The sequence below is a fragment of the Megalobrama amblycephala genome, linkage group LG1 (assembly GCF_018812025.1).
Source record: "Megalobrama amblycephala isolate DHTTF-2021 linkage group LG1, ASM1881202v1, whole genome shotgun sequence".
In the NCBI taxonomy this organism is placed as follows: Eukaryota; Metazoa; Chordata; class Actinopteri; order Cypriniformes; family Xenocyprididae; genus Megalobrama; species Megalobrama amblycephala.
Genome location: NC_063044.1, coordinates 75,729,392 through 75,743,895, shown reverse-complemented (window position 1 = coordinate 75,743,895; position 14,504 = coordinate 75,729,392). Strand labels below are relative to the sequence as shown.

At 40.0% G+C, this 14,504-nt stretch overlaps 1 protein-coding gene across 1 annotated transcript in view; it reads right to left on the bottom strand.

Moving 5' to 3' along the window:
• Positions 1–4,353: 4,353 nt before the first annotated feature.
• Positions 4,354–14,504, bottom strand: part of LOC125279981 (carcinoembryonic antigen-related cell adhesion molecule 3-like) — a 36,931-nt gene continuing 26,780 nt past the window's right edge. The window contains exons 2-5 of the mRNA XM_048210276.1: positions 5,121–5,444; positions 4,684–5,022; positions 4,542–4,601; positions 4,354–4,448 (exon numbers count right to left, since the gene is read on the bottom strand). Of these exons, the coding sequence (XP_048066233.1) occupies positions 4,354–4,448; positions 4,542–4,601; positions 4,684–5,022; positions 5,121–5,444 (818 nt within the window). The remainder of the gene's footprint in view (positions 4,449–4,541; positions 4,602–4,683; positions 5,023–5,120; positions 5,445–14,504) is intronic.

Genomic DNA, 14,504 nt, shown 5'->3' with positions numbered 1-14,504 from the left:
GTTAATTGATTGTAATATTAAGATTAATGTAGCTATATCCACTAAATCTGATGAGATGCCAAAAAAAAAAGCGTTATTAACCATTTGTTTGATCCCCAAAACCAGGCGTGTGACCCTTTGGGGCACGAGAAAGGTCCAATAAAAGCTGCATAAATATTTGGGTGCTAAATGTTTACTGTCCTTTTGTTAAGACTTGGGTATTTAAAGGGATTTGGCAAACCACTCAAGGAAGAATCTGTAGTCAGAGCTTCCCGCATAATTGCTGTGTGTATCTCTCTATTTGCCAGGTATATCTCGTTTGGAATTGTATTTTGTATTTTATGCTGATCAGTTGTGTGATGTATTCTTTTTGATTCTTTTAATTGATGTTTTATCCTGCCTGGCAAAACCAATAAATGTTAATCTTGATTTATCTTGGATTCCTCTAAATTCATTATGACTAGTAGATTATTGGAGTCCGTCATTTCCATAAATCTGCGTCAGGACAGGTTACACTAGAAAGCCCTATGAAAGGGGCATGTAGCACATTATGGGACTTTTTTGAGTTTGTCTGTTATTGGCTTGGCAAGTTGCAGTACCGTGACTAAGAAAACTGTATTTTTGTATGAACAAGCATGTGGCGGTTTGACTCAAATGCATTAGTAAACTCTGCACCCTCTGACTAAGAACGCTGTCCGTGAGAACGCAGTCGGCCGATGCGAAATTCTCTAAGCGATGATGGGTCTGTAATGAACGAATAACTAAAAATATGAGATCCAGATTAATCAAAGATCTAAATTAAAGCACAACTAATCTTATGATCAGCTATTACATCAGAAAATTGTGAAACTTAGAGTCATTTATAATTGGAGTCAGATTAAATTAGCCACGAAGTCGGAATTGAATTAGAACTCAAAGTTGTATTAAATTAAAATGATTTTTACAGAAGTGCCAGAGGACATACACGCAAAATACCTTCGACCAGACCACTAGATGCCGTCGTTGGGCTAGTGGGTGGAACCTTACACGATCATGAACCTGTGCAGGAACTCCCGGAGCACCTCGTGCATGAAATCCTGAAATACGAAGGCGGCGTTGACGAGTCCATAGGGCATGACGGAGTACTCATAGTGTCCAGTAGGGGTCATAAAAGCCGTGTTCCATTCATCCCCCTCACGTATTCGGATGAGGCTATATGCGCTGCGGAGGTCCAACTTAGTGAACACAGTGGCGCCGCGGAGATGTTCCAGGGCAGATGGGACGAGAGGAAGAGGGTATCTGAACTTGATTGTTATTTTGTTGAGGGCTCTGTAATCTATGCAAGGCCGCAAGCCTCTGTCCTTCTTGGCAACAAAGAAGAAGCTGGATGAAGCAGAGGAAGTAGACGGGCGGATGTAACCTTGTGATAGAGCCTCATTGATGTATTCCTCCATGGCCATCTCCTCCAGAACGGACAGGGAATAAATCTTCCCTCTGGGCACTGGCTCACCGGGGATGAGGTCAATAGCACAGTCCCATGGCCGATGGAGAGGCAGCCTGGAGGCATTCTTCAGACAGAAGACGTCACTGAAGTGGGAATAACAATCAGGAATTTCTGTGGAACGTTTTTCAAGTGGACTCTCAATGGACGTGGCACAGACTTGGATCTTCTTAGAACTTGGAAAACTTGGAACATAACTTGGAACAGGACCTAGAACAGGACTTGGAGCAGGACTTGGGACAGGAACTTCAGGAAAACATCCAGGAAAACATTGGTTACCCCACTTCAGGACATCTCCTGTCCGCCAGGAGATGATCGGGTCATGTTGCTCTAACCATGGGCGCCCCAGAATCACATCAGATGTTGAGTCCTCCAGAACCAGCAGATGGATCTCTTCATGATGTCGAACACAGATTTGCAGTTTTAGAGGTCCCACCATATAACGGAGAGGGTGTCCCGTCACCGAGTGGATCTGGTAGATTTTCGGCATAACTGTAAACAAATCTATTTATTTTCTTCTCCAAATGTGACTTAGAAATAGAAATATTTGGTCAATGATGATCTAATGGATGAGAGTGGTAATGTTTTAGATTACAATTCCTTCACTTTAAATCTTAAAGTGTTTTAAAAGTATCTTAAGATTCTGAACTGCTAAATCAAGTTCTTCAATGTGCAAGTCAGAATCACAGCAATCTCTCCAATCATTGTTAATGTGGGGAATGAAATGTGTTATTTTATCAAATAAATTATTACACTCTATTGGGGAGAAGTCTCTTAGCCCCACTTTTTGCTCTTTCAGTCGTGTAAATTCTGTGTTTACATTCCATCTCCATTATCACAAAACCCACAACACTCAGTGATCATGGCATCCTCTATCCACCGGTGTTTAGCGTTTGTAAATGCCGCGCTTAAAGACACTGCCATCGGCCGCTTCAGAGTTCCTATTCCTGATGTGAATGCAACCAGGAACATGCCCAAGGGAGAAATTAGTTCCCTGGGAACTATCTTAGTGGCTAGTTCCTATAACTGAGTTCCTAGAACTATTTGGTGTGAAAACCATTAAATCATTAGGCTTGTTGGACTTGATTTAAACCATTAAATCATTAGGCTTGTTGGACTCTGCTGCACAGATCGATCGGTGTGTGACATCAAAGTACTGCAAGAGCGTTCAGAGAGCAGAAGGATCCGTATGGGTTTGAACCACTCTTGCTCTGAGACAAACAGTTCTGCTTTGTCTTTATATTTTCGTTGGCAAAATTGCGCAAAACAGACAATATTGTCTAAAATAACATGATATTAACTTCTTATTTATTGAATGTTGTATAAAATCAGCATCACATTTGTGCTATTCTAGGGTGAATATCCCAAAGTGAACTATGGTCGTAAGTTCCGTCATTACCAATAGAGTTCAATGGAACTTACGACCATAGCTGAATAACAGATACTTTTGGGAAATGCACCCCTGGACAGAAGAACTGCACCTATACGTAAGTCTGGGGGTGGGCCAAATGCATTAAATGCGTTAATCATTTTAATGCATTTATTTTTTTAAACATGATTAATTAAGGATCATGAGGCAGAACAGAACAGAGAGATGATTATACAGTGTTCATTACTGTATTTAATATTATATTTAAAGCGGTTTATATATGAACCACAAGAAAATGACTTTGAACACTATGCAAATATCCATATAAAGGAAAATTAATCTTGACTGTTAAAACAATTATAATAATCAGATCTTGATGTCGTCATTTCTTCATGGTGATCAGAGTTTTTTCTCTGTTTTCTGAGAAGAAGAAAATCAAACAATGAACAATCCTCTGTGAGTTTTTGCTGTTTTAAATCTTTTTTCAGATGGTCTCCAAACTCAGCAGTATTTTATTGTAATATTGTAGGCATCTCTATTTCCTCTGGGTGCTGCGAGTCCTTCCTCCCTGCAAAATAAAAGCATTGACTGACCTCTCGTATGTGTTTTTACCATGATTGCAGATTGTTCCAGATCAGATGAGTGTGAATCATCAGATTGTGTGAAGCTCAAACTCACCAGCTCTTCTTGCACAGATGATCTGAAGAAGAATCACAGTAGGAGCAGCAAACACTGCCATCTCAACAATAATCACAATCACTGCAGGAAACATGTGTGGAAGAAGAAGAAGAAGAAGAAGAAGAAGAAGAAGAAGAAGAAGAAGAAGAAGAAGAAGAGAAACTGGACATGACTGAAGTCAAGGGGATTCAACTATGAACAGTTATTGATGAAGCATTTATACATTTAAATTTTTAATGGTTATCAGCATGAATGAACTGCATTCAAAATGAACTGTTCTCTCTCAATCTGACTGTTATAGGAGGCCCTCTTGTGGCCGAGAGAGAAGGGGAAGGATTTAACTTCACAGAGTCAAAATTCATGAAAAGCGGCTCTAACTTCCCTAGAGGGAACTCAGTTATACATTCAGATATGATTCTAAATAAGATTCCAGATAAATAATAATAATAAGAAGAAGAAGAAGAAGAAGAAGAAGAACTGAGTTTGATTTATTTCAGCTGCTGTTGTTCTTAATGTTTGTGAAAAGCTGAATTCTCTGAATAGGAATATGTAGAGAAGTTCCTATAGTTTTACTGTAATTGGCATTGTAAAGAACTGAAATGAGTAAGACATGCATAAAAACCTCGCTGAGAAGCAACTGCAGATTTTCTGTGTGCAGCTGAAGTCGTCTCAGAGTTTGAGCCGCTGACTGGAAACTGTGTCTCTGAATCGACTGGAGCTGCAGAAGATGAAGGTTCAGATGAGTCATACTGTACAACATTAACATCAGTTTGCTCTGAATGACATTATTAATCGTCATCTCTCTGTGTCAGAGAGTCTGTGGAGTTATTGAGTTAATATAAGAAAGTCATGAATAAACACCTTGTTGTTCAGGAAATCCAGGTGTTTGAGCAGCTGCTGTCCTCTCAGAGTTTGGAGTATTTAATGACTTCTGATGATTCTCTGTACAAATGAAAGGATGGATGAATTAAAGCCAGTGTGAACCAGTGAAGTGAGAGACTGATGATGTGTGACAGTGATCATGTGATCATGAACCTTGTGTAGGAGCTGCTGCTGTAGTTTGGCTTGATTTCTTCTCAGAGTTTGAGCTGCTGACTGGAATCAGAAGATGAATGTTCAGATGTTCATCTGTAGGACATTAACATCATATTTTACAGTAGTAATAGTTGTTTCTCACCTGAATACTTGACAGTGTATCTGACTGAGGTCTGCAGTTGATTTCTGAGAGTAAGCTGACATCTCCACTCTCTGTTGTCATCTTCATTCAGGAGTGTTGTAGTCAGAGTGATGATACAGTGATCTGATGAGAATAATATCTGATATCTGGAGTCTGTCTTCAGATCAACACCAGTCTGATTCACCCACAACAGATGAAGTCCCTCAGAACGAACCAAATAATCACAGGAGAATTCAGAATACAACTGACAGGAGAGAGTCACAGAGCGACCTGGACTGATCTCAGTCTGTGAGGATGAAGATGATGATGATGATGATGATGATGATGGAGACACTGAAACTGAACACAAGACACAAATCACAGACTCTTCAATCATCATGTGAGTTTAAAGGGAGAATGGCGTTCTTCACAAATTGATCATATAATCATAAATTTACCATGAAGAACATGAAGGAAAACATCTACATCAGTTCCTTGTTGTTTGTTATTCACATATTGTCTGCAGGTGTATAATCCAGAATCTTCTTCTGTGACGTTCTTGATGTTCAGAGAGCAGTCAGACCCCAGACTCAGTCTCTCATGTCTCTCTGTGTCTTTATTCTTTATCCCTTCGGTAATCAGTTCAACTGCTGCTGAATGTCTGATACTGTTACCGTAGGTCCATGTAGTTGATTTGCAGTCAGAAAGAGCATTATTACAGGGCAGACGGACATTTTCACCAGAACTGATGAACACATGAACATCATTCACTCCACTGGTACCTGAAACACAGTATATTTGAGTAATCATTAAGCTATATATGAATACATTAAATGTATTAATGGTAACAGGGCATTCTCAGTGTCAAATACCAGTGCATTCAGGAATAAAACAGTATTTGCAAATGTGACATATCAGAAAAATTAATGTTATGAAGAATAAAGCATGTTCAAAGTAACTTATTCACAAGATTCCATGCCATTAAAACATTGATTTGTAAGTACTTATATTTAACCCTTTCACGGGAGTTTAAAGAGCATGCAGAATTGCATTTACCTGTGAGAAGTGGAGAGAGAATGATCAGCCCCAGCAGACACAGATCACACTGATCAGCCATTTTCTGTTTCTGTCAGTCTTTCTCTTCATTATATAGTTACAGCTCCTCCTTTAATCATCATCAGCTCCTCCTCTGTATATTAGCTTACTGTGTTCAGACATAAAGTCTAGCATGCATGTCTCTTCCCACCAGTCTAAACTGAGTTCAGAGATGACCACCGCTCTATTGTGGTTAAACTAAGTTCTCACATTCAGCAGTAACACGTTTCCTCACCAGTGAGATCACAGATCTGAAAACACTACAGAAAACGTGTAACGTCACATGCACAGCACACAGACACCTACCTCAAACTAGACAATAGTTTATGTAAAGACATGTTGTCTAACTCCAATAGAGTTAAATTAAATTCAGTATAAATGCCAATCCCAATGAGTCTTTTTTATTATCTACATGGATATTAAAATCACCAACAACAAGGACTTTATCTGCAGCTAGAACTAACTCTGATAGAAAATCAGCAGATTCTTTGATAAAGTCTGTATGGTGCCCTGGTGGCCCTTGAAATTCTGCAGCAGAGTGACGACATCTCAGATCATTATCTAGTGTCGTGTATACTACATTTAGTGAAAGAGGCTAAACTGCCTCCCTGCCATAAATATGGTAGAAACATCACTTCTACCACTAAAGATCGCTTTATAAATAATCTTCCTGATCAGTTTCATCGCCTTAGCATACCAGACAGCTTAGAAGACCTTGATGTTGCATTAGAAACTATTGACTCTCTCTATTCCAGCACAATATTGCTCCTTTGCACATAAAGAAGATTAAGGAAATTAGTCCAATGCAGTGTTAAAATCACACTTTCAGATTTAAGAGAGAAGACAAAAAAAATGGAACACAGGTGGAAGAAAACCAAACTGGAAGTTTATTGTATTGCATGGAAAGAGAGCATGATTTATTACAAAAAGGCCATACCTCTAGAAAGCAAAAGCATCTGTAGCCAATAAGATAGTGAAGTGAAATGTGGCCAAGTATGGTGACCCATACTCAGAATTTGTGCTCTGCATTTAACCCATCCAAGTGTGCACACACAGCAGTGAACACACACCCGGAGCAGTGGGCAGTCATTGCTGTGACGCCCAGGGAGCAGTTGGGGGTACGGTGCCTTGCTCAAGGGTCTCACCTCAGTCGTGGTATTGAGGGTGGGGAGAGCGCTGGGCATTCACTCCCCTCACCAACAATCCCTGCCGGACCTGAGACTCAAACCCATGACCTTTGGGTTTCAAGTCCGACTCTCTATCCATTAGGCCACGATATCATTAGAGACTTTTAATAGGAGTACTGGTAATGAGAACTAACACCTCTCCAAGATTTTGGACATAAAATATTAAATTTAAAATTGGTTAGGATAGGATGTATCTGAATTTGGCATCCTTAAACTTGTTGTAATTGTTGCATGTTTTAGACTGTCAGGGACAGTTCCAGTGCTTAGACTCAAATATATAGATGCTGAATAACATCTGAACCAACAGTATTTACAAGTTTAAAATAAGAGCCGGCATGACAGCATGAGGAAGGACAGTGGGCCTTAAATGTTCAATTTTATTTTTGCAAGAAGGAACAGGGTCAAGAAAAGACTAAGAGATCCATGGACTCTCATGGGTGTCTGAATCAAATTGCAATGTTTGTTGTCTCAAACTATGATGTTTGACCACACTGGTTATTAGAGAAACCCACTCCCATCAGTCCAAACTGGGTTCAGAGATGATCAGTTATGTTTGGGTTAAGATCTCATTTCCTCTTCTAACCTGTGTGGTCAAACTAACTGAGTTCTCACATTCAGCAGTAACATGTTTCCAGTCCTCAACAGTGAGATCACAGCTCTGAAAATATAAAACTAGACAAATGGTCGTGCAAACAGTTTTGAAAACACTAGAACACAAAGAGGACAGAAGAAAAAGTGTGTGTTAGTTTGACCACACTGGTTTTAGAGATGGCTGTTGCATCTGGAGTTTCTCACGCCTGAGGCTGATAAAATCATTTCTGCAGACAGTGCTTGAAGTGGATGGACACTCAGTGGTATTCAAAACAGTAACACAACACAACAGTATCCAAAATGTTATGTATGAAAATGCAATCAGGTATTCAAATGTTTATGAATCATCTGAGGTTCACAGAATATTATAAAATAATTGAATAGATTGATTTTATTTACTCAGTCCTGGAAGGCCATTGTCTTGCAGACTTTAGCTCCAACTTGCCTCAATACAGCTGACTGGAAATTTCTAGTATGTCAAGTAACTCCTTGATTAGCTGGATCAGGTGTGTTTATTTGAGGTTGAAGATAAATTCTGCGGGACAGTGGCCCTCCAGGAGCAGGACTGGACACCCCAGGCTTAAAACATCAAGTAGCTTTGGCTGTTCTCATAATTAGTGCAAGCTGACAGTTAATTAACTGCTTCATAAAATAGATGATTTAATGAGAATGATGTAAGAGAGTAAAACTGTCCTAATTTTCTAGACTTTGTCCAAACCTGCAGCTCTGAATGAATAATAAAGACACTAGCATTAACTGATCATCAAACAGACAGAAACTATACAAAAAACATGCTGAACTGAGAAAAATAAGCAATAACTACAAATAAATCAGAGCATCACTTGGGTTTGTTTGTGAACATGTAAAAGACATTGAAAGTACTTATAATGGCACTGAATGACACCATTAGGACTCAGTTCTATTAGATTCATATTCTTCTGCTCATGTGGTTTTTGTTTCATTATTTGACTGATTTGTGATGGTTCTTGTTCACAGAGGCATAAAGTTGACTGCAGTTTTCCTGAGATCCAGCTTTTGCTCCTCTGATGGAAGCATAAGTCACTTTATCATCACAGCGAACCTGAATGAACATCACAGTTATTGTTTCAACACACAATTATTACAGCATGATGTTTGAGCTCAATTCATGACACAAATTCAGAAGAAAACACAAACTATCATGTTGAGAGAAGCTGGACAACATCAAGGAAGTGTTTCTCACCTTCTTCTTTTGGTTTTGGTTTTTACTGTACGCAGTGACCTCAGTGTAAGTCACATGATCATCTGTCTGCTCCTAAACACCAATGGAAATATGAAAAAAGTGTCAAATATACACAAATATACACAAATGATTGAAGATGAATCATTGTTCACTGGCAGTAGGATGAATGGAAATGTTGAATGATGGTCATTGGTTCCATCATTTTTATTCTTATCTGTGAGTTTTAGACCAGAAACATCTCGGTTACAAAGGTAACCCTCGTTCCCTGAAGGAGGGAATGGAGATGTATGTCGGACAGACAGATGAATAGGAATCTCGCTACAGAGGTCAGTCTACTTCGAGTTTAACTAAAACGAGCCAATGCACATTGGCATGCAATTATTTGCAGCAGCTGCTCTGCCTTGCAGCGTGGCTATATAATGAGCAGCAGGTGCAATCCATCTCTGTTCCCTCCTTCAGGAAACGAGGATTACCTTTGTAATGGAGTCGTTCCCATTCATTCGGTCATGTTCAATGTATTTTGGACAGACCGATGAATAGGAATCCCTACCAAAGTGCCACAGCCACTGCCCTCTTCCAGTGCCCTGTGCAAGCCTCCTGCTCCCCCTTGCCTAAAAGGATGGTGGGATAGAGGCTTACACAGAGAGTGTTGATCACTGCTGTTCCGCACAACCCACTCAGTGAGACTATTGGATAACAATAGGAAGCGTGCCCTTTCCACTGGGAAAGGAACACTGCGAAAGCCATATTCTTCCCCAAAGGAGTTATGTGAAGTACATATGGACTAACCACATAGGGCTGTATTACATGTGGAAGTACTGGGGTTACTCCAACCTGATAATAGGTGGGTTCTCCCAAAGGGAAAGACACTGGCTTTGTTTAGGAGCAACCGTGGAATTACTCATATGGGATCCCCGCAGGGTCACACATATGGCAACCATCCTAAATCCGGTTCTCAAGGATACAACAGAGTATAGGCCTGGTGCTGGACGCTCTGCCACATCCGGCTGCTGAGGGAGATGGAGGACTCAACAGGGTCTGCCTGAAGAGACCCCTTCGGACCCAGAGATAGAGGAAAATGCTCTTATATTGATAATTTGGGTAACATAAAAGGAAACAAAGGGTTTATCACCCAGCCCTCCTCCAGGGAAGGGAGTGGTGTGGTCACCATCTCCTGATGAGCAGTCCCAACCTTCTCTGGGTTGCCCATCTTAGGACCTCTTGCCCTTGGCTTTGCCTCCCTTCTTGGTGGGGGCCTGGATGGACTGGGTGCCCCACTTGCTACCAGCTCCTCGGCGTGGGTCTGGACGGGCTGGTCGCCCTGCTTGAAATCGACACCGCTTGGATGGAGGCTGCTGCTGCAGCACGGGAGGAAGCAGCATCTGACCGCCAGGGCAGGATGTGGCTGATAGCTTCAGACTGCTTCTGTACAGCCGAGAACTGCTGGGCGAAGTTCTCGGCTGCATTGCCAAAGAGACTGGTCTGGGAAAGCATAGTCATCATTTATTTCAGGATTTGACTCGGGCAACGCTTCAGTTCCCAAAGGATGCAACGCAGCCAAATCATCATCTCCAGAAAAGTCTGGCTCACCCTCCAATGCAGCGATCAACATTTGATCGGTCGATACGGCTGGTACACACCTTTCAGATGGTCCAGCGCGTTCCCTCTGCAGCTCTACTGGCTGTGGAGTGCAGGAGGGATGAGGGTTCCTAGAGGGTTGGTTCCCTGAAGGAAGTGTGATCACCGTAATCCTCAGGTCACCAGCACCACTGCCTGAAGCAACCCTCTGAGGAGGATTGGATCGTAACATCGACACTGGGATTCTGCCTCTTTTTAGGAGTTTTGACCTCAACTCTGAAATGGTCATCTTCCCGCAATTGGTACATGACTCATCCACAAACACTGTCTCAGCATGCTCGGTGCCCAGACACATAAAAAACAGTAATCGTGACCATCCCTTGGCGCCAGGTAACGACTGCATTCAGAAACACAAATAGAATGTCATCTGACACAAGCTCTACTAGCGTAAGCTTATTCAGCATTCTCCACATTGCACGATATCAGTTGTGAGAATAGCTGTTCAGCGCCACCAATAGCACACTGCCGCAGCTGCGAGCGCGGCTATTCAGCACTCCCATTCAAAGTCAAAGTAATGAGTTACATGAAATTAAGAGGAAAATATAATAAATAATATAAATAAAATAGGTTATACAAATATTAAATAAAAATAAGAAACCAAGTTAATGTTATGGGTGTGTGTGCTGGAGAGATGAAGCGAGTACGGAGATCCACAAACAATAGGCTTTAATAGTAATACTGGAACATAGAACAACGTAACACACATAACCACAATAACATTAACAGAGAACGGACAGGGAGTGAAGGGAGTGAGTCCAATATAAAGGCAGTGCTGATGAGGAAGTCCAGGTGCAGGTGATCCGTGATGATGGGGAGAAGACGAGGGAAGTGAGTGCAGGTGTGGAGACAAGAGGATCATGGGAAATGGAGTCCGGGAGACAAGGGATCTGTGACAGTTAATGGATTTAAAAGACTGTGGGATGGAATAAATAAAAGTGTTTGTTTCCATGTAATCATATAGGGGCATGATCATGTGCTGTGCTGCAGCCTACAGTGATGACAACTCTGACCAGTGATATTAGAAGGTAGGTCAAGTCTTTCCAAGTCAGATGGCTCAACTATGAGTAAAGTCGCGAGTCGTTGTTGTTAAAGTCTAAGTCAAGTCGCAAGTCATCTTTGATTGTCAAGTCGAGTTGCAAGTCATCAAATTTGGGCTTTGAGTCCAAGTCAAGTTCAATTCATGTGAATCAATTCTACAACCCTGCCAACTGAATGGGAACAGTACAAATACTGTACTGTTTTATTAACATTTTTATTATAACATTTCATTATATAATCTGACTAATACGAGTGTCATATTTCAGGATCAGAGCTTATAAACACTAATAACTCATGGATCGACCTACAATACTCACCTCAGAGTCATCGGTTCCTCTTCTGTTATCTGAAACATAACGTCAAGAGAATATTGATGATCAAACACATAATACAGTCTCCAATTAAACTGATTTTAGAAGAATTCTAGTGCTGTAGAATAGAAACATTAAACTCTGTCTGAGAGGAATTCTGTCTAAATTACACGTTTATTTTATCAGATGTTTTGGACTTTTTGTCTGTTATATAATATGAGAAACTGTAAAAACTCACCGTCTCTTTTTCTGCGAATCATCCAGAGAATAAGAGCAGGAAGAAGAACAGCGAATGAAGCGACAACAATCACAATCACTGAGAGAGAGACGATAGAGACACATTCAGCATTAATGTGCTTAAATTAAATGTATGTATATATTTATAAATGTGATACTTGTGATGAGGATTTCATAGAAATTTCAGTTTTATAATAAGTTTATTATAAATATAAGTATTGTCATATATGCTGTCAGTTCATACAGTAGATCTGTAGCTGAAAAGTGTTTGTTTGTTTTCACTGTACAGAACAACTGCTCGATGACCATGAACACTGAAACACAGCAATATTAATCCTGACGTCTTCTGAGCTCATTTTGACATTAATAGAGTTTCTTTTCAAATTCGTTTTCATGTTTCTGGATTGTAGGTGATGTGTGAGAGAATGTGAAGTGAGAATGTGATGTGGATAACAAATTAAACATGTCTCGAGTCAAAGCTTGTGATCAGATGAAGATTCAGTTCATTTAGACACTGATTCAGAAATGAGTGTGTTCATACACACCTTGATTCAGAGAGATTGGTGTGACATCTGGAATGACAAGAAAATGTGCAAGACAATAGTTTCTCCCTGGTTGTTGTTTTAGTAGGATTAAGACACGTAAAGTGCTTTAATGTCCCAGTGACGCAGCCATAACACATTGCTTTCAATTAGAACTGAGAAACATTTCATGTCTAACCTCCACTGAGGCAAAGTATCAAGTCTACTTTTTTTGTAGAGCCCTTTCTACTACAAAGTAGACCAAAGGACTGTACAGCAACACAACAAAAACAAAAATCTACAATAACAAAAAACATGAATACAAACAATACACATCATCCAGAAGTCAACAGTTAAAAGCCATAGAAAACAAGCATGTTTTCATGCAAGATTTAAAAACATCAACTGAGGTTGCAGATCTGATGTCACGTGGAAGGGTATTCCAGAGTCTTAGGCCGGCATCCGAAAATGCACGAGAGCAGTTAGCAATTAAATTATCTTTGAGATCTACCAGAGCTCATATGAATCAGGCCCCAAATTATTCTGGAAGCATCTCATGGACAGCTTTAAAAACGTACAGTAACACCTTGTACTGAATCCGATATTTAACCGGAGACCAATGCAGCTTTTCCAAAACTGGAGTAATATGCTCCCTTTTCTTTGTGTTAGTAAGGAGCCTCACTGCTGCATTCTGGACCAATTGCAATTTTGATATAAGCTCAGTTTGGCCTACTCCCAAATAAAGTGCGTTACAGTAGTCCAAACAGGAGGAGATAAATGCATGTATCACTATCTCAGCAACAGACAGGTTTCATTATTGCAATAGTCCTCAACTGAGAGAAGCAACTTTTCACCACACTTTTAATCTGATCATCAAAAGTCACACAAAAAGTCATCAAAATTACACACAAATTTCTTATTTGGGACTGCACATTTGTTGTCCATGTACCTAACACATCGTTTATGTCACAGTCAACCTTATTTGACCCAAAAACGATTACTTCAGATTTATTCTCATTAATCTGTAGACAATTTTGCTCTAGCCAGCACTTCACCTCCTCAAGACATAGTAGCAAAGATGACTGAAAAGTTGATCCTCCTGATCTAATAGGTAGATAAATCTGAATATCATCAGCATAAAGATGATAAGACATACTGTGTTTTTTTTTTTTTTTAAATAAGGCCTAAAGGCAACAGAAATAGTGAAAAAAAAAGAATAGGCCCCAAAATGGAGCCCTGAGGTACTCCACAGTCAATAGGAACTGAAGAAGAAGAAAATTCCCTAACCCTCACTAAGAAGGATCATCCCTTCAAATAAGAAGAAAACCATTTTAAAATCTATTCATGACATCCTTATGATAAAACACAAATTTTGTATACTACATACAGTTAAGCAGATGAGCCCAGAATATTAACTCAACGTGCAAAAGCGTTTTTCTCCCATATTATAAAGAAAATGCTCAGCTTGCATTGTAAGCTGTTGCATGATTTCTGGGCTCCTCTGCTTGTTGTAAATAGTATATATAGTATTGTGTATATTGTACACCAATAAGGTACAAGATGTTTTCAGGTTAAGTGTTATTAGGGAATCCTGGAGTATGACATGTGAGGGCAACCCCAATATCACAGCACAGTCGCACAAGCTATGATAAGATTAAAGGAAACAAAGCAAGATGTAATTCCTTAGCATTCCTCAGATGTAATGTTTGTTATAGGCTACATCAGCATCGGGTGGGAAAAGCGTTATAATCTCATTCATGATAGAGAGAGCTGCTTACATTCAGTCTATACACAGGGAAAGTAATCAGGAAGACATTGAATTAAATGTAAACACAGCTTTTGTGTCTTTATCAGCTTTTCCACATATATTCTGGCCCTGATAATCACCACTTGCTCTATTTCTGTAAATCTGTAAGGTCTCAATTCTTGTTCTTTTAGACTTAAGTGCAGCATTTGATACATGATATTTTAATCAATCGTTTGGAAACGCTAGTAGGTCTTT